This window comes from Platichthys flesus, chromosome 4 (genome assembly GCF_949316205.1).
Source record: "Platichthys flesus chromosome 4, fPlaFle2.1, whole genome shotgun sequence".
Classification (NCBI taxonomy): Eukaryota; Metazoa; Chordata; class Actinopteri; order Pleuronectiformes; family Pleuronectidae; genus Platichthys; species Platichthys flesus.
In genome coordinates this window covers 3,127,565-3,151,307 of record NC_084948.1, presented here as the reverse complement: position 1 = coordinate 3,151,307, position 23,743 = coordinate 3,127,565, and the positions used below count along the sequence as shown (strand labels likewise).

Sequence of the window (23,743 nt, the reverse complement as noted above, 5' to 3'; positions counted from 1 at the left end):
GAATCATATAAATTGAGTGCTGTCGGTTTGGTTGCAGCCTCCATCCGTGTTGACCTGAGTTCTTGGAGGTTGAGCCGTGTAACATTGGGTAACACTGTGTGTACAGAGCCCTTATGTTTACCCAAAAATGAACTTTGGTCAGTGTTAACATTAGAGGTTATTGAAAGGCACAAGAGAACACTGTGAACAAGAAGAGAAACACTGGCAAAATGGTTGTTTTCTTGACAGACTTGATGTTTGCTGCTGTTAAGGAAACACCTTTAGTTCATGTTTCTGTTCGCTTGACAGTTTGTAGATGTAGGCTTCTTTTGTTTTACTCAGAGTACTAAATGAGCAAATTAAGCACATCTATAATATTGATCTCAGTATTTCATTATTTCAATATTTGATTTTCATCTACATGTATCATTGAAAAATTATGCAAAACTTTTAAATAAAAGACACCACAGGATACGATGCAAGTTGATTAAAAGCCTCAGGACAACAGAACCTACCACAATCTAACAGCTTTGCAAATATATTTTTTTAAACATGGAGTTAAACAATGGTGTCATCTCCTCCCACTGTGTTATCTCAGGGGCCACTCTTTACTCCCCTTTCTGGCATAGAGGCTTATCTTAGCATATCCTGGAATGCTCTTATTCAGCTTTTATCAGAACAATACACACCTCGGGACTTTGAAGCTGCTCTTACAAGAGGAGAGCGGATGGAGAGAAGGGATCAACTTAACAAGATGTCCCTCACTGATTTTTGGATTGTACTGCTGGCTTGTTTGACGCTTTGTCAGTCGGCACCGACCATAACTCCAACCGTTTCACCGGAGGATGAGAACCTGGCTCAGGTAACGCAGTTGATGTTTTGTGTATTTGAGCTGCCTGGATCTGTCAGTCATCGGGAATACACACTGTAGGGGAGACTAATCATCACAACTGTCATTATCACCTTTTGTTGACTATCTTCTTTTCCTCTCTGTTTGTCAGGGATATGTCTCTCGGTTTTATGGCGATGTTGGAACAAGAAACTCGACACTTCGAAGTCTCATCAATGATACATTCAGTGAGGACCTGGAGACAATGCAGGCTTTCTTTGGCCTAGAGGTGATTTCAACATATTGAATAATTTTTATATTCAATAAATGCTGATCTCTGTGGAAATTTTAAGCAATTGCTGTCATGTCGTACTCTTTCTTAAAATATAAAATACTTTCTATTTTGTTCTCAAATGATAAAACACAATAATCAGTCCTCGGCTTTCTTGGAATCATTTATAATATGACTCTTAATAAAGTCACTACTGACCAAGGATTCATAAAAAGAATCATATGGTAGATGGCAAAATGTTAGCATATTTCAAACTGCAGTTTGAAAAAGTTCTACGCTGTTCTTGCCTCATGTCTTCATCTGACCACCAGGTGAGTGGCGTCTTGAATAAAGAGACAGTGGAGGTGATGAAAGCACCAAGGTGCGGCGTGTCAGACATCAGCCGATATGGACACTTCCATGGGAAACCCAAATGGGAGAAAAGAGTAATCACATACAGGTAAGAAGATCTGAGGTCAGTGCTGCAGTTACATCATTTGATTTGATTTGATGAATAGAGTGCCTATCTCCTTGAAGGCTCAACAGTCACCTCACAAGCCACATTTAAATTTACTACAGATCCAGATTTTTATCTGGATCCATTTGAACCAAACCTCATACACTCTTAAATATAATTTCCCTAACATGTTTTTTTTTCTGCAAAATCCGTGAAATATTCTACAAAGGAAATTTAGGAAAATTAAAAAAAAAAACACTCACAATGTTAAAGAAAAAAAAATCTGGATTTGGTCCGCCCCATCCTGGATCTTCACCAAACTCCAAAATGGCTTCTTGTCACATCCTTACACTGAGTTTCATGCTAATCCATCCAGTAATTGTTTGTGTAATCCTGCTAACCAACAAAAAGATGGACAAACAAATGCAGATAAGAATATAACCATGGCCGAGTTAATTACCAAACACTAATTATGATGACAAGGTCCTTCTCTGGGCTCTTGTAAGTGGCAACCCTCTTGGCTGCTGCAGTTCTTTGACCAAAACCACATCCTTCCAACAAGTTTTATGGTAATTTTCCCGTTTTTGTGTAACCTTATTTACAAACAAATAAACAAACAAACCAACAGACAGGGGTGAAACCTCCTTGGTGGAGGTATATATATAAATATGACCCTGGAGTGACAATATTGACACCAACCATTAGGATTTGTATTTATCTTGATGACCACTCAGATTTCTTTATAGTACAGTTAGTTATTCACCTATTCACACACACACACACACATTCTTACAGTGCGTCTATTAGCATTTTTGTTCTATGTGGAGCAATTCGGGATTCTGCCACTTGCCAAAGGACACTACGTTCTACAAATAGAGAAGACTGGGGATCGAACTGCCGATTTTCTGTTTGGAGGATGACCGCTTAACCCGTCAGACACAGCCGCCCCAGATGATAATAATAATAATAATAATAATAATTATAATAATACTACTACTACTACTACTAATAATAATAATAATAATAATAATAATAATAATAATAATAATAATAATAATAATGATATATGGTCTGAACAGGATCACCATGTACACTCCAGATCTAACGCAGAGGGAGGTGGATGCAACCATCGCTCAGGCCTTCCAACTCTACAGTGACGTCATCCCTCTGGACTTCAAACAGATCTACACCGGCAACGCCGACATCATGATCCTCTTCAAGGGCGGATGTGAGTCTAGATGAAATAAGAGTATTTTGAGAAAATCTCTTTAACTTCTTCCATTAGACGAAGACAAAAAAAAGAAGATTGCTGAATTCATCACAGTTTTGGAGCAATCTGACAACGGCTTCATCAGTGACAGCTGATTCTGGAAATCGTGTGCAGACAGTGCGAACTCTTAAACTATAGATTACATTATCTCCTTCCTGCTTCTGCAGATCACGGGGATTTTTACCCTTTTGACGGAGCGAGTGGCGTCCTGGCTCATGCTAACTCTCCCGGACAAGGCCAGGGGGGAGACACACACTTTGACGATGATGAAACCTGGACTCTTACCCAGAGAGGTAAACCTTGTCCACTGGCGAAGAAGTGCATAATCTGTGTAGTTTTCTGTTTGTCAGATGAGAGGTGACTGGGACTGGAACTGTTCAGTCTGTGAGGGGAAAAAAGTCCAGATTTGATATTCTCAACTTTTCTTTCACAAAGAAAGTGAATCAAAAACTAAAAATGTGCATTAAAATAAAATGTGGTGTTTATCTACTAAAAATTGTCAGACTTATTTCCTTTTTGTTGTACACAGGTGTGAATCTGCTGTTGGTGGCGGCCCACGAGTTCGGCCACGCTCTGGGTCTGGATCATTCCAGGGACAGGCGCGCACTCATGTACCCCACCTATCAGTATGTCAACACAAACGGGTACAGGCTACCAGATGATGACAGGCGTGGGGTTCAAGCCCTCTATGGTAAACATTTGATTTTCAAATGGCTTCATCCTCAAATCTGTACCACATAACAGAAAATACTGTTTAACAGCTATTAAAAGAATGAATACCAATTCGTAGTATCTGTTTCAATATTATGAACTGCACAGGATCTTTTTTGTATTCATTACAGTTTATATGTTTGACAGTCAGACTGAACGAATTGTAATTTTCTTTAACTTAGATTGGGCCCTTTATATTTCCAGACTTTATATTTACATCAGGAGCGGGTCCTCTGTACGGAGGCCACCATGTTTTTACAGTAGTCCGAAACTGGACAAACTAAACACCTTTTGAGTTTTTATGTTAACCACAGGTTCTCTTTCATGTTTGGAAGGGGAGGCTGAGGTTAGGGGTTTTCAGCTGCAACATTAAACTTCACAACTAAACATTTCAAAATTCCACACATTGCCCCTTTAATAAATGTTTGTAAAAGTGCATATTATAATTTGTTTATGTTTATTGTTTATAATTTTGTTTATGTCAGTGTTTTTTTTTTTTTAATCGTAGCGTAAGAGCTTTTCTGTCATTTTTGATTTTTGCCACTCCTTGTACCAGGAAGCCGTACACCAGTGCCCACAACCGCCCCGAAACCAAAACCAAATCCTCGTCCTGAACCTGAACCAGAGCCGGAGGAGCCAACAGAAGGACCTGACCCTCTGCCAAACCCCCGAGACGAGCAGTGCAGTCGCGCGCTGGTGTTTGACGCAGCTACCCCCGTGAGGGGAGAGCTGTTCTTCTTTAAAAACGGGTAATTTCTGAAAATATTATAATCTGTGTATTTATGCGCCGTATGAATATCCCATGTTGGATTTTCTTTAACAGTTCAATTAAAATCCCTTGACAGATATTATTGGAGAAAGTCTTCAAGTGGAATCCGTTTCACTAAAGTGGTGACAAAATGGCGTGGGATCAACCATGTGGACGCTGCGTTTGAAGTCCCACACAGTGATGCGTTTTATCTGTTTGAAGGTAATTTACAAAGGGTTTTGTTCAGTAAAATGATGAATGTAGTCATTCAATAAGTACTGTGAAGCTGCACAGGTGATAATAAGATCCATCTGTTCTCTCCAGGTCGTCAATACTGGGGCATAAGGGCTTATGCAAAGACAATAATCTCGGGTTATCCAAAGTCTATCACCAGCCTCGGCCTCCCCTCCTCAGTCAATAAAGTGGATGCAGCTGTTTATGTGCCAACTACTAGGAAAACACTCATATTTGTGAAAACACAGTATTGGAGGTGAGTGTTAGTCATGATCACATATAATTTTGGTTTAAATACGACATGTACCTGTTGGCTAAACAACTGAGACAATTGATCACTGAAATATGAATTGGGTTTGATCATTTACAAAGCATCTATGTGTTCTGTGTTGCAGCTATGATGAGAGCAGAAACCAAATGGACTCTGGATACCCGCGAACTATCACCTGGGATTTTCCAGGCATTGGCTCCAAAGTAGATGCAGCCTTTGAGAATTGGGGTGAGAAATATTCGTTAACATTAAACCTGTTTCATTTACGAGCCGAGAATTACCTTTGATTAGAATGAGAGTAGGTATGAGTACATACCTCAGCCAAGGCCCAAGAGTTGCTTAATTTCCAGATATTTCTCATGAAGATCCATGAATTATTCTCTGGGACATCTTTTAAAATGTTCAGAGATCTCACAATTTTTCAAAAAAAGTGATAAGGATTTCTGGATCCGTACCAGGTTCTTTCCTCAGTATAATATAATATAATATTGTATAATATAATATTAAAATACATTAAATTATATTACATTACATTATGTTATATTACATTATATTATATTATATTATATTATATTATATTATATTATATTATATTATATTGTATTAAATTAATTTATATTACATTACATTACATTACATGACACAACATTATATCTGTCTGTATGTGTGTTTGTTTGTTTCTCTGTTTTTTACTTATTGACCCTGACAAGCACTTTCTGACTGTTACTGTGAAAAATGCTGCATGAATAATCTTCTGTTTACATTTTTTTTATTAGATCATATGTGCCTGATGTTTAAAAAGGCATCTGTTTGCTTTCATGTAATCATGTCTTTTATAAGGCAATTGTGATAAATATTATTTATTCTACCTAAGTCAAAGTAATTATGTTATTTTACTGTAACTTCGGATTGATACTTGGATATAAAGTGAATATTCCCTTCCACAGGTTATCTATACTTCTCAAGTGGACCCAGACAGAGCGAGTACGACCTGACAAACAAAAGGGTGGTGCGTGTACTGCTCAACTACGGCTGGCTCAACTGCTACTGACACACAACTGCAGAATCCCATGAATGAGTCAAGTGAATAACAGTGTTTTATTCTATCATTCATCTTCTCATCGTTACATGGAACATTTCTTGTGTGTTACAAATAAATATTAAAATGTATTCATGCAAACTCTTCTCTTCAATTTGACTGCCCCCTGTAGCCCTGTTTGTGGCTTCGCTTGCATTGTGTTTTCATTTAAGTACCATATCAACACAATTACACGGTAAAACAAATATAAAAAATTTAAGCCATTAGTTGTTGTCAGTTGTGTCAGGACTTTTAAGTTGTGAAATAAACCAGTTTTTTCCTGGATGCATGCAGTCATTTTAGAATTAGGACCATCGGGTTTTTTTAAGCCTCATAAGAGGAGATTTGATATTGAAAGAGAGCTGAGTCACCTCTGTGTCATGAACATGGAGCAATTAAGGATTTCATAGTTTGCTGTTTCATGTGAGGATGCAGTAACATCCAGGTTGGGGCACACAATAAACCCAGACCAGTGAGGTAATAGAGAGCACAAGCGATGAGACTATAGGAGCTTCAAAGGCTTGGTTTACCAAAATTACAACACTACATTTTCGATAGCTTGGGTTTTATTTGCCTAGAGGTTATAGGAACTTATCTTTGACATTTCTGCTGAATTATCCCGTTCAGGACACATGCTTCAATGGTCATGATCGGTGCTAGTCCTAATAAAGCCTTCATGGAAATAACTAATCAAAGAAGGGAAAGCTATAGTACTTGTATGGCCTTGCACAGTGAAAGAAAGGCACAGTCAAGGCAAAAAGTCAAATGTTATCTAATTTGGAGACATGGATTTCTCAGTACACAGCAAATGGACTAAGTTTGTCCCTCTGACATTCACTCATGAATTTAAAGGAATGTACTTTAAGTAAGCTAAAGGTGTGTCATATTAACCTTCTAGTTGTTTTCAACATGTCAAAACAACCACAAAAGCATTGAGGTCTGTAAAAAAACATATCAGGGTTTTTTTGGCAATAATGAAGGATATGAGGAAAGTTGTGATTGGGAAACAATAATAATGCTGGTGGGAAAAAAGAAAATCAAGGTAAACAGAATATTGAGAATTATACTGAGTTTAAAATTTGGAGCTGCAAGAGCAGAAACACATGTGTGTGTGGTGTACATTCTGAGGGATGTGGAAGGTATGTCATGTGTCCTTATAAAACCTTGACAGAGAAACATGAATCTTTCTTTGGTGCTTTATGTCACGTGACCGGGATAAGAGCAGATTAAAAGAAACATTGTACGAATGGACGCCAGGTAGTAGAGGAGAGAAAGAAAAGGAAAGGTAGCTTGGAAGTAATATCCTGGTAATTGGGTTTATTCACATTATACCTAAGAACACTGAAAAAGCGATAACAAACAAAAGAAATCAAGTTCTTCAGTAAAGTGAAACTTATATAAACATATTTCATTGGTTTGGTTTCATTCAGATATTTGTCAGAAATCACACCTATCACTGCACTTTTATAAATGTTGGTAAACAGATTGAAGCAAACAATTTATTATAACCTATTTCTATGTTCTTGTTAACATTAAGTTTATTAAACATGTCAGCCTATAAGTATTTGTACGGTGGCCCTGAGAGCTCAACGAACAGCAACTTAAGAAAACACATACAAATTGACAAAACACATGCAAGTTGACAAAACACAAGCAAAGTAAGAAAATATCTTCATCAATTTCACAACACAACACAACACATTACAGAAAAGCGCTGAAAATAGACACACGCGCTGCAAATAGACGAACGCGCAGCAAATAGACGAACGCGTAGCAAATAGAGGCAACAACACAACGGAAGTGTTTCCAGAGGACAGCTAAAAGGGTTCCGCACAGGGGTTGTCATCCCGCGGCTCTGGAGCCGAACGCGGCTCTTCAGCCCCTCTGCAGTGGCTGTACTGTACAGTGTTGTGCATATGTTTCGCGAACGCTCAACTTAACGAATCAGTTTTCATATTATTAACGTGAACGTGATTGAACGTCACGTTCATTTTTTAAATCATCATAGATTAAGATTAAGATATGTTTATTTATACCAAACACATGCACAGACATGCACTACACACTCAGGTAAATTTAACCTCTGCATTTAACCCATCTGTGTGCAGGACACACAGAGCAGTGAGCGACCATGTACGGCGCTCGGGGAGCAGATGTTGGGGGAGTTAGGTGCCTTGCTCAGGGGCACTAGACAGGGTAGGGAGACTCTTGGATTTTTGGAGAGATAAATCAAGGTTCGTCTTTTGTTGTCTCTCCATGGAGTTGAACCAGAGACGAACCAGAGACCTTCTCTGCCCATAGTGCAAGTTTCTACCACTAGACCATCGCCTCTCATTGTATCAGGCTCTCATGAAATACCAGGAGCGGGCGTGTGTGTGTGTGTTTGTCTGTGTGTGTGTGTGTGTGTGTGTGTGTGTGTGTGTGTGTGTGCGTGTGTGTGTGTGTGTGTGTGTGTGTGTCAGAAGAGACATTTTGCCCCCTCTTCTGAGCGAGTGGGCGGGGTCGGTGCCCCGAGACCGGTCAGCCCGCTACACACACACACACACAAACAAACACATACACACAAACACACACAAGCACGCACACACAACACACAAACGCCCGCTCCTGGTATTTCATGAGGGCCTGATACGATGATGACTAAAAAAAGCAACGTGACGTTCAATCACGTTCATCGTTACGTTCACGTAAATAATATGAAAACTGATTCGTTAAGTTGAGCGTTCGCGAAACATATGCACAACACTGTACAGTACAGCCACTGCAGAGGGGCTGAAGAGCCGCGTTCGGCTCCAGAGCCGCGGGATGACAACCCCTGTGCAGAACCGAAATTGTATGGTGTATTGGACGTCTTGTCTCCTGTGGCAGCGGTGTCCATCCCTTTTAGCTGCCCTTTGGAAACACTTCCGTTGTGTTGTCGCCTCTATTTGCAGCGCGTGTGTCTATTTGCAGCGCGTTTCTGTAATGTGTTGTGTTGTGTTGTGTAATTGATAAAGATGTTTTCTTACTTTGCTTGTGTTTTTCTCAACTTGCATGTGTTTTGTCAACTTGCATGTGTTTTCTTCAGTTGCTGTTCGTTGAGCTCTCAAGGCCACCGTATTACCATGTATTTTAAGTGTTTCTTGTTATGTATACATTGAATACAAATGAACATTTATCAACATTTCAAAACTAATACTGTTGTTAATCGGGTTTTAAGGAGAGAGATGACATAACGGAAACAATTGAAATAAATAAACACACTGAAGGCCTTCACCAAGCAGCATTACTTTTCTAAATATAATCTCGTTTTAACATATACTCAAGCTACAAAATAAACACCTCAAACCGAATATCCGGTGCAGGTCCCCTCAGTAATTATGTCCGGTAGAAACAACTAATCTCTATTGCCTCACCAATATTTTCGAAACGGCGATAGCCGCGCTTTTATCGATATCACTGAATTATTTTATTGTGAAAACAACTCCATAGTATCCCCGTGTTTATAATGGAGTCTGACTGCTAGCTGGTTAACGTTAGCCTTTAGCTTTTATCGTAACCACTGCGCTAGAGACGACTGAAGGTTCCGGTTGACACACGGACACAAACAATCCGGAGCACGAAGCGTAAGAAGTGAGACGTTATATTTTACTGCACTTTTATTCTGGTTTGTGGTCTCTGACTTCCACATAGCATGAACTCTGGTGTTGTATGTCACTAGCAGCCGTGAGCAGTTAGCTCGTCTTAGCTCTACTATAGCAGAGTATGCTAGCTTCTATGTTAGCATTGCCTGGCTAACAGTCCCACTGTTGTTAGTGTTGTCTACAGCTGAGTGTGTGAGGCACGATTACACAGGTAGCACTATGTAAATACCAGTTTGTTAAAATGTCTCATTGAGGTTTCCTGTCTCTACCAGCCAGAGGCTCGTCCCTGTCTCACATGGAGTCCCTCAACACGTTTGAATCTGAGATGGAGGCTGATGGACAGGGGAACTACTCTCTGTTTCCTGCTCTGGACAGTATAGCAAGTCTGTCAGGGACTGCAGAAACTCTGGAGAGGTGGTTGTATACATTTATATATCGACACACATATTTCTATTGCGCTTTTCTTAAAGGCAAAGCAAGGTAGTTTGATTTCTAAAGCACATTTCATACACAGAGGTATATTTAACGTGCTGCACAGGGATATTCAAAACAACAGAGACGCAATACAAATAGATACATTTTAAATCAGGAGTTTTGAACAAATTTTAAAGATATTAAAAAAGGTAAAAGAAACAATATAGATAAGCTAAAATAATAGGTTGAATGAGTTCAAATAATAAATAAAAGCTAGATTTGATCAAAATGACAAATGTAACAGGGTGATGGTATGACCATTCTTAAAACAGTTCAGTCAAAAGTACTTTACAGTACAGTTTTGCCAAGCTCCCATTCATACACACATTCTTACAGTGCATCTTTGTGCTAGACTTTAATAACACACTTAGCCCAAGTCACATGGAAATGGGTAGACTGGGATCGATCTGCCGACCTTCTGGTTAGTAGATGACCCGCTCTGCCTCCTGAGAATCAGTAGTTAGTGGGTATAGTTTTATGCTCACAGGGAATTAAATCAGTTTTGATACTGTGATTTTATACCATCCGTTTCGAAACAGCAGCAAAGAAATGCTTTGCAAGGAAGATTCAGATGTTCAATTTTTTTGTTTTATCTGTTAGTATTAGCAGACATTTGATTGTAGGATTAAAACATGGGATAACAAAACCTCCTATGCTTACTTTCCTGATGCAACTCTACAATTTTTTACTTAAATATGGAGTATTTTCTCAAATGCGTGGAGATTTTATGTTTATGTTTCCCTGAATGATACTGAACTTTTCTTTGCAGTGAACCGCCTGGTGAAATCTCAGAGAAGCCTAACCTAACATGGCTGGATGCTGCACAGGTGCCTTTTATTTCTCATATTTCATTGTGGTGTTATTAGAACTATGATCAACTGCTTTGCAAGGTTTTGTTCGATCCATTGTTGGCCTTGACTAAAACATTTCTCTCATGTAGATTGTCTTGGAGGAAGCGGGACGTCCCATGCACATAAAGGAGATCAAACAGAGGATCATTGACAGAGGACTTGTTCAATCAAAGTACAGCAATCCTCTCAATTAACTGTAATCTTTTTGCCCAAGTTAAGCCAAATAAGGAAACTGTGAAAATGGCTTTCTTTAAAAATCTTCACTGAATATTTAAATCTATTGTCAGATCATAGTTGTTACTAAATCTACATTTTGAGTCTGCTTATCTTGTCCCTCTCTCCTCTGCAGTGCAAAGTCGAGCCTGGAGGCAGTCATGTATCGTGAGGTAAGGAGGGTGTTTATCAGTCTGACAGCAGCCTCTGCTGTTGAGTACAGCAACTTGCACCTCCACTTCACATGTGTGTGTTAGTTCAGTTGATACAGCACAGGTGTCCTCTGTATTTCTGTCACTATTTTTTCTTCCTCCATGTTTTTCCATCCTGCTCCTATGAACTTATTTAACTATTTTCAAGAGAAGCACTGCTGTAAACAGAGCACAGGATGCCCTGCACTCAAACGCACAAGCCTTTCAACTGGCTATATCTAGTCATGATGGAACTAATCTAAATTGGGAGGCATATTGGACTTTTCCAGCGCCATGCATTATGGCCTCAGTCTATCATATGTTTCAGACACAAAAAGGGAGCAGGAGATTCAAGAGGATTGAGAACAGAAATGGAGTCTTTGCTCTGCTGGTGAGTTAACTGGGATACTAATGCAAGTTTCACACAAGCCCTGAATATGTTATGTGATGCTGAAATGCACTTGAACTTTTATGCCAGGCTATTTGTCATGGATATATACCAAGGCGTTGCTGTCGACATAAGACCTAGGTCCAGCAAAGTGGTTGATTAAACATGACCGCCTGCTATAAATGGACTGTACAGACAGTACTAATTGATGTTGAAAATTGCATTTCAGTATCATTAGAATTGACAGGCAAAATGTTTTTTGTATTGGAGATTTAATACTATCTGGCAATCTGATAATCTGATATCATGTGGATATATGATGATAATTTCATTTTCAGATTATATCAGAGTAGAAATAATTTCTTATATTTTAAATAGCTCATGCCACATTTTGATTTCAGTAACTTTCATCGTTCGTCATTCAGCAATTAGATTAGAAAAGTACAGGCTACATCCATGTTCATTTTGTTGTCTATATTTGCATCTGTATTTTCATTCATCCTCCTGAAGGCAAACAAGAGCGAGCCTCAGGTGCTTCCCAGCACTTAAGAAGAGATATGTGTCTTTGTCTTCTCACAGACGGATGAGGAGCGGCAGCAGGCCCTGCAGACCTTCACCTCCCAGTCTTTCCTCAGCTCTCCTCAGCAGAATACAGTCGGCAGCTCTGGCTCAGGTGCCTCGGCAGGCGGCTTTCCATCCCCTGCCAGTTCCTCTGAACACAAGACCAAGGCGAAGAGAGTTTCTCGAAAAACTCAGAATGAAAAGTACCGGCTTAAGTACCTCAGGCTGCGCAAAGCAGCTCGGGCCATGATATTTGTGAGTGAACTGCTGATTGATAAGTCTTAGTTCCTGTAGGTTTGCTTTTATGTCTTGCATTTGCAGCTCTTAAATTATTATTGTTATGAAACTGTTTTACCCACAGGAGAATGCAGCTGTCTGCGATGAAGTTGCCCACTTGGAAGAGAGGTTTCTGAGAGCGAAGGAGGAGCGAAGGTGAGTGGACATGATTCCGCTTTGCTTTTGAGTTCCATAATGTTCTAAAAACATGCTATTGACCATCTGGGGTGTGTCAATCATTCTACATTGTCCTGTTGTTTTCATCGTTCTTTTATTCTTATTACACTGTATGATGGATCTGTTTTTGTGATGCCATCTGGTGAGGATTTATGATGGTGCTATTTCTCTAACAGTTAACACTTTGTGTGATATTCAGATCTCCAACTAATTCATATAATTTTAAATTGCAGGTTTTTACTGAAATCCTTGTCGCAGTACCAGTCCTTGTCAGAGGGGGACATTCCTCCCACATCCAGCTCAAGCGCTCATCCACCTGTTCCACCTGTGGCACTAACTTCAGTACCCGCAGTGGCTTCAGGCCTGTCTGGGGGACACAGCCTGTCATCAGCGGTGTCAACAGGGGAAGAAGGTCCTCTTAAAAAACCCAAGAAGGAAAAGAAAGAGAGGGGGAGGGAGAATGGCAAGGAAGAACGTGAGTGTTCTGTGGTCGAGTATAAGTTTTACTGCAGATAATTACTAATAATGAATTTAATATGAATGGATTGTGTTCGGCTTGTTGACCTCTGGTTATTCAACCCCCTTATGTTTGATCAGTGCTGAAGAAGATGACTAAGAAAAGAAAGCTAATGGACGGGTCTCGGAAGCTGGTGCAGCCCATCTCTCTGGACTCATGTGGTCGCCCTGTCTTTCCCATCGTCCTGGGAGGTTTAACAGTCTACAGTCTTGGGGAGGTCAGTATCTGAGATGTCTGACATGTTTTAGCTTTATTGTCACCATGGTACAGTTATGGTAAACCTCCAAAATGCAGTTTTCTTGCTGTGACAACTTCAACTGACTATTGTTAGTGCAGATGAATGGTTGAAAAAAACTAATATCTGACTGCTCTCCAGATCATCACAGACAGAATGTTGTTCAATGATGAGTGTGCCATCTACCCAGTGGGCTTCTGCAGCACACGAGTCTTTGCCAGCATGAAGAACCCTGACCAGCAGTGCCTTTACACCTGCCAAATCAAGGATGGGGGGACAGGTCCAAAGGTACACACATACATGCACAAACACACACACATAACCACAGTTGCAATTGTCTTCAGTTTTTCCATATGTCCATCATTTCCCTGAATCATATATGTAAATGTCAATACAAGTTTTTATAAAAAATTCATTTTGGTTTCATGGTAAGTTGTACCTTTTCAATCTTGAATTGCTGCGGTCCCCATGGTGGTTTGGTTTGTCCTGTATCAGCATGAGCTGCTAGTTCTTTAGTCATGTTGCGGGTGTTTAACAAAAAAAAAGCTGCTTTTGTAAGTTAAAGCTTCTCCTTCAATGTTGCACATTTTTATATGGATTTGGTGCTATATTCTTTATTAATAATACATTTATTGTTTAATTACACTAAATACACTTAAACTATAAACTTCGTGAAATTACTTCCATTTATATCAGCACTTATTGAAAATGTTCATCACATTTTAACATTAGTGCAAAAATACTGCTAACTGTGAACAGGTTGTGTTTTTGTCCAGTTGAAATGGTATGATTTAAAAAAAGAAAAAGAGTTTATGTAAATTACTTTAAGTCACTCAAACTGGTGGCTGTACTGCAGTGGGGCTCACTTAAAACATTTTAAACTTTGACTCCCCAGTTTGAGATTGTGCCTGAAGAAGACCCTCAGAATGCCATCATGGCCTCCTCTGCCCTGACGTGTCACTCCAACCTCCTGAAGGCCATCGCTTCTGTCAGGTACAGACGTCGACCACAAAGACTTGGATTCAATTGATTGTTGCTATTCTGAATACATTATATTACAGACATCCACTTGTTTTTGTTTATGCAATGGTCTGGCAAATCGCCACTGTATGTCCAAGATTTTTTTTCTATAGGCTCTTTACTTTCAGCACATTCCTGTTGAAACCAGGTTTTCACTAAGTAGAACACATACCACCGTATAGTCCCCTTAAATTCAATCGAGGTGCACTAATTTGCAAACACTTAAAGAAATCAGTCCTCTATATATTTTCTTTATTTAAAAATGTGTAACTGAACTAATCAATATGGTCTTTACTTCCCTGACCTTTAATACAGTTCATTCAAAATGTCTTTCCCTTAGTTCCAAGTGTGTGGTGCCCATCGTGCCATCAGGAGCAGACTTCTTTGGTTTCTCTCACCCCACCATCCAGAATCTCATCCAGAGCTGTCCTGGAGCACGCAAATGTACCAAGTAAGTGCCGTTTGCTTATCTGTGGTCAGTAAAGGCTGAATTCTTCTGTGTCTGCTTTCATTTTTTATCAGTAACATGAGTGCATACTGTCTGTAATATTCCTGTCAACAATCTATTCCAGGGTCTTAAAAAGCATAAAGATTCAATCATTCTAATTTTATGCGAGGATTATGTCCAGTCATGGAGAAGTGTAAGTGCTTCTGGGACTCCAATATTCCATAATATCTGTTGTATTTGACTTAGGTCTTTAATTTAATTAATTATGATATTTAAAAGTCTTAAATTAAACTTGTTGAAACCTGCAGGAACTCTTCAACTCTGAATAACACGGGTTCAGTTGTCTAAAACATGGCAGACCAACTTCCTAACTTGAGTCAAAAACGAACAGACAATTAGAGTTTATTTTTTTATTATAATAATTACAGATAAGAATTTAACTATCCACATTGAGGGGACAACAGATGAAATGTAGAGCAGTGAATTTTGTGGACAGGTTGCCCAATCAAAGTAATTATATTAGACTGAAATACATTTTTCAACCTGGTGGATTATTATGTGATGATAATGATGTTTGAATTTAATATGGAAACAAAACTTAATGATCACTTACAGTTAAATGAGTAGCAGCAATACTGGGAACTTGAAAATATGAACAAGCCGGGGCACAGTTCAAATTTGTTTAAGGCTGACATAGTTGTGCAAACTTTATGCATGATTTCGTAGCGCCAGGTCATCTTGTATTTATTTATTATTAAATCTTGTTTATGTAGCTACAGATGGATCCGTTTCGAGGTGTGTCGCCCAGGAGATGGCCAGGTCCCTCACATCCTTTCAGAGGACGATGCCTCTGTCAACTTTGAGGCCTACCAGAGACACCAGTGCTTTGAAGAGAACAACAAGAACACGTCACAGGTTGCTCGAATTAACCTTTACCTATTTTTTTTTAACTTGGCTGTAGTGTACACCGTTTTATTTACACAACCTTGAATATTGACTCTTTGATGCTCAGCACAAAGCAGACATTTCAAAGGCAATGATTGTGAAATGACAAACCGAGGCGGGAGGGTATAGGTGTAACTGCTCCAGTGGAGCCACTCAGTTCTACTTTGCACTGCAGGAGTTTCTGTCGATAACAAAACCAAGCCCAACCGCTTCTCTAAACCTCCACTAACAATACAGTATCTACCTACTTATTCCTAAAACGTCTGTCTCTATGTGGAACCCAGTTCTTGAGAACAGTTCATCTTATCTGATTCACACTTCCCTATTGGTAAAAGCCCAGGGAAGTGCAGTGTTTAATTGGATGTGATTTGGATACCCAATCAACGTTCAGTATTAGTAAACTTTCAAATAAAGATTACCTGGCAGTCAGTGGAGGCAGGGCAGCTTGTCAACACAAGTCTGCTGACCAAGTTGAACCTGTCCTAGATGTCCTTGAAGCCTACAGGCTGAAGCTGGCAGCAATATTATCTGGCCCACCACATCAATTTGATTATTTTATTCAATCATTGAATCATATCAGTCTGAACTAGACATTCACAGCAGTCGCTTATCTCCATCATGGCAGCAACATTCATAGAATTGCTTCTTCTTAAGCAATCTGCCTGCAAAGTAATATCCCAACGTTTCTGTTGTTGCCGTACACTGTGTGCAGCTTTATATTGAGCTGAATTACAGAGCTTTTATTTTGAAAAGTTGACAACACAGGTCTAAAGAATATGTTGGTTGGGTAACACATCTCTGAAATAACTGACATGTAATTTATTAAAGGTAACAGCAGTTAAGTAAATCATTCAAACTTGTGTCCATTACCATTCCATTCAAAGGTCTGTCCAATTATTTCATAGTCCCTCTATTTTTACCATTTCTTGCATTTTTGTAATGCTGACATGACGATTGCTTAGCCTCTGTGAGGCACACTAATCACTCACATTGACTCTTCCTCCTCTTTTTATCCAACTTGTCTTCCGCAGGACAGACACCACAGTCTCCTAGTTCCTCTCATCAGCAACACCTGACTTCCCCCACCATGAAGCCCTCAACCTCATATGTCAGCTCCTGATTCTGGTAGTGCTACTGAAGTATTACTCGATGGTGAACTTTACTTTTGTATTTCAACACTATTTCAAAAATACCTTCCTGGGTTAGGGTTATTCTCGAAATAGCACCATCACGATAACAAAATATAGTTGATGATAATGTACTGGAAATGGATGGTGAATTAGATCTGTGCTTAATGTGATATCCCAACTACTCTTAGTAGAAATTACATTTTATATCCTCTGTACAAACACACATGGTTTTATATTCATAATTTACTTATATTTAAAAAGTAATTAACTATTTAATAATTGGAAGTCTCAGGAAAATCTAAATGGCTGGTTATTATTCTGTCCCATGTGCACACTTTGGTTCAAGGCATACTATCGCCTTTCTATTTAAGATTTTGCAATTAAAGTGTACATTTTTCTTAAACTCTGTTGCATTTTTTTGTGTTTTTGTGTTTTACACGCTGTAGCTTTGAATGTAACACATTCACTTTAAAATAGTTGTTAGTTTGTAATTTGTTTGTGTCAATCATAGTCAAAGGGGGCTTATTTCAGTCTGAGTTGTGGTAAAAACATTTTTTTATTCATACAGTCCAGAAAATATTGGCAGTGGCTCTAGCAGCATAGATTGCATGTAAACAGTCCAACTAAATAGCCACAATAATTTCTGAGCTTTGAAAAGCCCTGTACAAAATGATTGTGATCGTTCTTCCACACTGACATACAGGACGTTTATAGATGCAGTATCCGACCATACCCAAATGTGATTCTGAATCACATCTTTTTACATGTTCTGTTTCTATGACTTTTTCTAATTGATTCCTAGGTGGCAATTTTAAATAAATGGAGGGCCAGGTAAAATGCCGCTGAGGCTGTAGATTGGACAAGCTTTATGGTCACAAGGCCAATTTCTCCACGCATAACGAACAGCAGCTGCTTCTTCAGTTGGGGAACACAAACTGGTGGATAACTGGACAGTTGTCGGACCCCAGTTTATGATAGGAGCTGGAACCCAGAGGGACTTCGGCCCGCATTGAGCTTGATTCGCAGGGCAACAGATCTTTTTGAAAGAAAAAAGAAGGAAACACAGATGGCACAATCATTTACTTAGCAAGACATTAGTGTGAGAAATAACAACAAATAACCCATAGTTATTTAATAAAGAGAGGTTCAAGGGTTTGTTCACCGAAAAATTTAAATTCACTTATTATCCATCCACCACTATGTGGATGGAGGGGTGGATGAGGTGTTTGAATTAACAAAACACTTCTGTTACACTAAGTTTTAAGCCGAAATATCCGCTGGAAGTGGCTTGACCAATCTAAATTCAGTATCAGCTGTCAATCATGAAGTTTTTTTTATAGCCTCAAATAACTAATAAAAAACAACTTACTGGATAAATAAGCACCTGAACAAACATCCGTGTAATAAATACTACTTAAAATGACAAAAAACGTCTGATTAAAGAAAATGTAACATGTGCTTTGACTTTTTAGTTTGATCCATGTCCCATACTCTAACGGTAGGACAGGATTTATGACCCACACTACAGCCAGCCACTAGGGGATGATCAAAACACTTTGGCATCACTTTTGGGGAGCCTTCGATCTCAAAACACATGGGTCTCTGAGGCAAAGGGAACATGGGACAAAAAAGATCCAGGAATTGCTTTTCTCATTCTGATTTTTTAATTTGAATTTCCATCAGCAGTTGATCTTGTGATAGAAATTTTACTATAAGGGCAATGATTGATATGAGGAACTACTTTGATGTTTAGAAAGATAAGAAATGTTTCCCTGAGAAGTCAGGGTTGCACTCAAACTGATGTTATATGACTTCCTCACTGACAGGGTCACCTAACACAGACTTAAGAGCACGGGGGATTTGTGGTTGTAAACATTGGGAAAGGGATCTTGAAACTGATATTACATTCCAGAGGTCTGGGAAAGAGTAGGTGACAGGATATTGATCACCTATTACTTCACATCAAAGAGGTTGATGGATAACATTTGTTTCCTCTCTAGGAGGAGCTTGGAGATGTATAAAGTGCTGTTTTTCTTGTATGTCATTGCTCATTGTATGAAAGACATTGTAATGACTTGTGCTCGACTACTGAGAAATTCCCATGACAATCTTGATGGATAAACCTTCTTCCTCACCGGAGATCATGATTTTGTGATCTATGATGTTTTTGGCTTGGCTGTCAGACTTGTTTGAGTGTAAGAGGATTGTTGGGTTACCTTGTGTGGACCTCTAAATACCTTTGCTAATGAAACTAGTGGATAAATGTTGGACAAAAGTTTTGAATCACCCTGACTCCTACCTCAAAGACATCATGAGATGATGTGACAGACACTGCCTGGTCGTAAGTTATGTCGACATGCTTTCCTGAGCACAGGGTTTGGTTGGGGAAAGGTCCAAGGAAGTTCACATCTGTTTCATTATAAGCCACTGCCCTTGCGCCCAGTGACAGCCTGAAAGCTATGTCTCTCTTGTACCGTGGATGGATCCTGAACAAATTAAGACATTATCATCATCTTTAACCAGAACTTCAGGTACTCCAAGTAGGGAAAGTGCCAGGGGCTTGTGTTTCTTGGCAGCATGTCAGGGGCAAGTCCATTAAACACTTTATAGATGGTTATAAGGATCATACAATTGGAAGTGGAATAACTAGAATCTACATCTCTTTAATCCATTTAAAAACTCTCACAGGTAAACATACTCGGAAGTGACAGAAGCTTAAAAACCAGATTAGGTAGAATATAGCCCTGAACACACCTCTACAATTTTTGTTAGTGTTACGTCTAATGTGCAAGACTGAATTGAACCTATGTGAAGTGAATGCACAACACTGATTTTAAATGTATATATACCTTTTAGAAAGTATATACTTCTGTCTAGCAACTAGTGTTGATCAAGGCCTCTATCGCCAAATGATACCTGGATGTTTCTAGTATCTACTAAACGTGAATCACAAGTACAGTAAGAGTTAATTTTAATGCTTTTCCGAACATCCTCCTTACGTGTGATAGGGAGAGTATTTGTCTGGTAAATCCAAAGCCACGGCCATGAAGGTTCGCGGCATCCGTGGATTTGGGACAAAGCCCATGTCTGCCGACTGGTGCCAGCGGATGTTTGGAAAGCTATCACTTTTGGAGGTCTTTATGGAAGTGGACAGCTGCACACAGGGAGAAACCATGGATCAAATCTGCAGTCATGTAAAGCTTACTATGTTTTTATTTCTTTCTACATGGCGAAAGTGTAAAGACATTCAAAAGTCAACTTAGATTAAAAATCGTACCCCTGGTAGGTTTAACAGACTGTATATAAAGGTTGACGACATGACAGCTCCACTAAAGTGAAGCCAAAATACTTTGATCGCCCCCTGGTGGCTGGCTGCATTATAGGTCATAAATCCAACCTCCTTCATGTGAGCTGATTGGACCTCAATAGCGCAAGATAGCAGCACCCATATCAGTGATATTTGGTTTCATACTTTCATACTTTATAAACAGTCTATGGTGTTTTAAAAGTGCACATTAAGACCTGTACTGTATTTAATTGTATTATCATCTGTACTTGTTTCTATAGATAAATACACACCTGGACAAACCCAAAGGGGAAATCTGCAGCCGTCTGGCCCCCTGAGCCCTGGTGAAACGCCATCCTCCAGTCATCGATCATAGCAGGGAAGGAACAGTTGTACTCATCCTGGTTGAATACTGTATTTGACTCACCTGAAAACATTCAAGATAAATGTGGTGTGTTTGGTGCAAATGAACATACAAGTGATACCTCTGCAGGAAGTCCTACTCTACCTTGGTACCAGATGGCTCCTTTGATGGTCATGTTGAGCAGTGGGTGGATCATTGAATTCCACAAGACAGAATCTATCCTACTGGGACTGTGAGATTGTAACATGCAGAAAGTAGCAAAATTGCAATTTGTGCAAGATAGCAATCCCCCCCCCCCCATATGCCATTCTCGATCAGTGTCCTTGGGCATGATACGTGTATGAGTAAGGTGTGACAGAAAAGGTGCTGCACATAGATGCACTGTATGGATGAATGGGGTAATGGCAAACACTTTTAAGTACTTTGAGTGGTCATCAAGACGACAAAAGTATGTAAATACACTATGTAAATACAGACCATTTACTCTGCATTTCAGAGGTAATGCATAGGAAAGCTGAAATGTGTTGTCTTTGCATCCTTACATGGATTTCTGTTTTGTGCTTTGGGCTAGTCCACACTGCTGCAGTGCCCGTGTAGATGACCAGTAGGCGTGCTAGACATACAGGACTCCACCAGTCCTATGGGGTACTTCAGAATGTCATGCATGTAATGTCCAAAGAGCCAGCACAGCGCAGAGAAGTCAGCCACATTGCCTGGAAATACACTTCCATCAATCAACCAGTAGAATGCATGCAGTGGTACACACAAACAAAAAGCATCTTGGTCATATTTATATATACATTGAGTTTTTAATACGTATATGCTGACTGACGTCGTAACCATAAAAAAGCAGTTGCTCAGATTAAAGATTACGTGTAATAGAGCCTGACTGATTTTTTGGTCAGCCAATACGAAAACTTTTGTTTCACAGATAAAAAAATGCAGAAATACACATTGCCTGATGGCAAATGGATCAGCAGAACGTGCTCCAGCCGCATAGTGTAGGATGGATACTATTAGTTCTCCCTGGGCAGTACAGGAGCGATTGACCGCAGTGAACAGTGTTGCAGGTTCTCAGCAGTGTCCTCAAAGTGAACACTGAAGTGCATAATGTTAATAATAAACAGCGCCAGACAGCATCATTTCACCTATAAACACCACCCCCCTCTTATCCCTCTTCCTGACCAGCGGCATTAGCTTATTTCATTTGACAGCTGTAGTCCAGTCAGTATTTAATTCATTATTAGTTATTATTATATTTTAGATGTTTATCAATACAATGGTTACAAAGATGTTTATGATGCAGAACAGATTTGTTTTTACATTTAGCATAGAAAGAATATATGCTTAGTTTCTTACTTAGTAATTTTATACTTGGTTGTATGTGTGTTTTGTTTTGTTTTTATTTATGTTATTTATAAAAAAAAGTCTGGTTAAATCAATAGATGTCTAAACATCAGAAACTTGTTTACCTGATATCATTATCGGCATTGATAATTAATAGATACATAAATTCTTAACTTACCAGCTGTAGGCACAGTCCAGGGAAGTTTCACTTCTATCAGATCCATCAGCTCAGTTTGACTCTCTTTTAAAGCTACCATGAAAGGTCGCACTTGAGAATAATTTGGTACGAGGGCCAGTTCATCTGACGCATTAAAAATCTGTTGGACAATGAATAAATAATAGCTTGAAATGAAAAATGTGAATAAATTAATATCACACAGAGAATTATTTTTTCATCAACTATGTTGCACTAAACAAGAAGTACTAAAATACTAATCCACTATGTTTGGTGTGCATTACAATCCAAAGTGTTCAACCAGCTCAGCCGACCTTTTCTGTTTCAAAGAACATGTTGCTCTGACCTCCACACAGCCAAACATCTCCAAACAGCACATCTGTGAGAGTGGCCGTGCTGCCCTCAGTGGCTGCCGTCACATTGTAGGGACCGCCAGCATCGACAGGGTTCATGGGGACTTGCCAGATACCTGTATTTTACAAAATAGATGTTAGATAAACAAAAAAAGGTGTCTGCACTCTCCACTGCCAATGGGTACGAACTGCATTTGGCCAAAGAACAATGTCTGACAAACATTTCAAAAGTAAGTGGTCATTTTATTAGTTATGCTGTAAGGATAATACAGTTAACTTCTAGTAAGACATATACTCATGTTGCACTGGCATAACAGAAGTAATTATGAGACGGCCTTATTTTCATGCAGGACTGAGGAGGACTCAGGTAGTAGCTGCGAACACTTGACCTCTGATGCCATCACTTCCCTGCAGATGTCAGGATGCGGATCCCATCTGACAGCAGCTGGCTGTATTTACCTTCTATCACAGGGACCGGTGAGGTTTTCTGATTTACTGGTCCTGACAAGGAGACGGTGACATGTCCACCGTCAGGGCCGTACCCCCACAGCACAGCTCTCTCTGGAGACCTCTGCAGCACCATGTGCTCTCCATATTAGGAGGCGAAGCGCAGACACCCATCTAAACACACACACACACACACACACACATATACACACATACCCAGAGACTGTGCTGTGACCTATTGTATGCAAACAGTTACAACATTATAGTGTCAGAAGACTTAAACCTTTGAAGCAGAAAGGACACAAGCAGAATAATATTTTCAGTGTTTAGAGGTTGTAATGCTCAAACAATGATATTGTTGTTCCCTTTGCTGCATGGTGAAAAAATGAAATAAGCCCCTGTTCCATAACGATTCAGAGCAGTTCAATGCTCACATATGATTCAGCAGTCTACTCACCACAGCTGTCAACAGGCTGAAGGTGTCAAAACAACACACAGCGTTAGAGCCACAATCAGAAGGCAGGTCATGATAATAACGAGCTGATTATGAGATTCTCATCAGCAACTAGTTGGTGGAGCTCAGCTCATGGTCCTTATCAGTCACGAGAGCTCAGCTCAGTGACTGCGTACACTGTTGTGCAATAGTAGGAGTAGAATTGACGTTGGCTAATTATTAATAATCATGAAATATGATTATTAAAATAACAATTATTTCTTAAAAATAATCAAAAATGATAAAGCTATTAATTAAGAATAGTAACACATTTAATTAGAAATGATACGGTTATCCATTAATAATAGTTAAAATAATTAATGAAAACAATAAAATTATCAATTAAGAAAAATACAAATCTGTAATCATTGCTTATTGTCG

The 23,743-nt window shown here is 39.3% G+C and overlaps 1 protein-coding gene and 1 pseudogene across 1 annotated transcript; one reads left to right on the top strand and one right to left on the bottom strand.

Annotated features, from left to right (window-relative positions):
- Window positions 1-587: 587 nt before the first annotated feature.
- On the top strand, window positions 588-17,300 carry LOC133951272 (uncharacterized; annotated as a pseudogene).
- A 130-nt stretch (window positions 17,301-17,430) lies between these two features.
- siae (sialic acid acetylesterase) lies at window positions 17,431-23,482 on the bottom strand. Its single transcript, XM_062385113.1, is given in 11 exon segments — window positions 17,431-17,933; window positions 19,197-19,383; window positions 19,897-20,051; window positions 20,477-20,610; window positions 20,692-20,777; window positions 21,090-21,153; window positions 21,156-21,260; window positions 22,073-22,211; window positions 22,384-22,538; window positions 22,882-23,043; window positions 23,327-23,482. Coding segments are annotated over 10 exon segments (1,374 nt in total). The 5' UTR covers window positions 23,006-23,043; window positions 23,327-23,482; the 3' UTR covers window positions 17,431-17,708.
- Window positions 23,483-23,743: the final 261 nt, after the last annotated feature.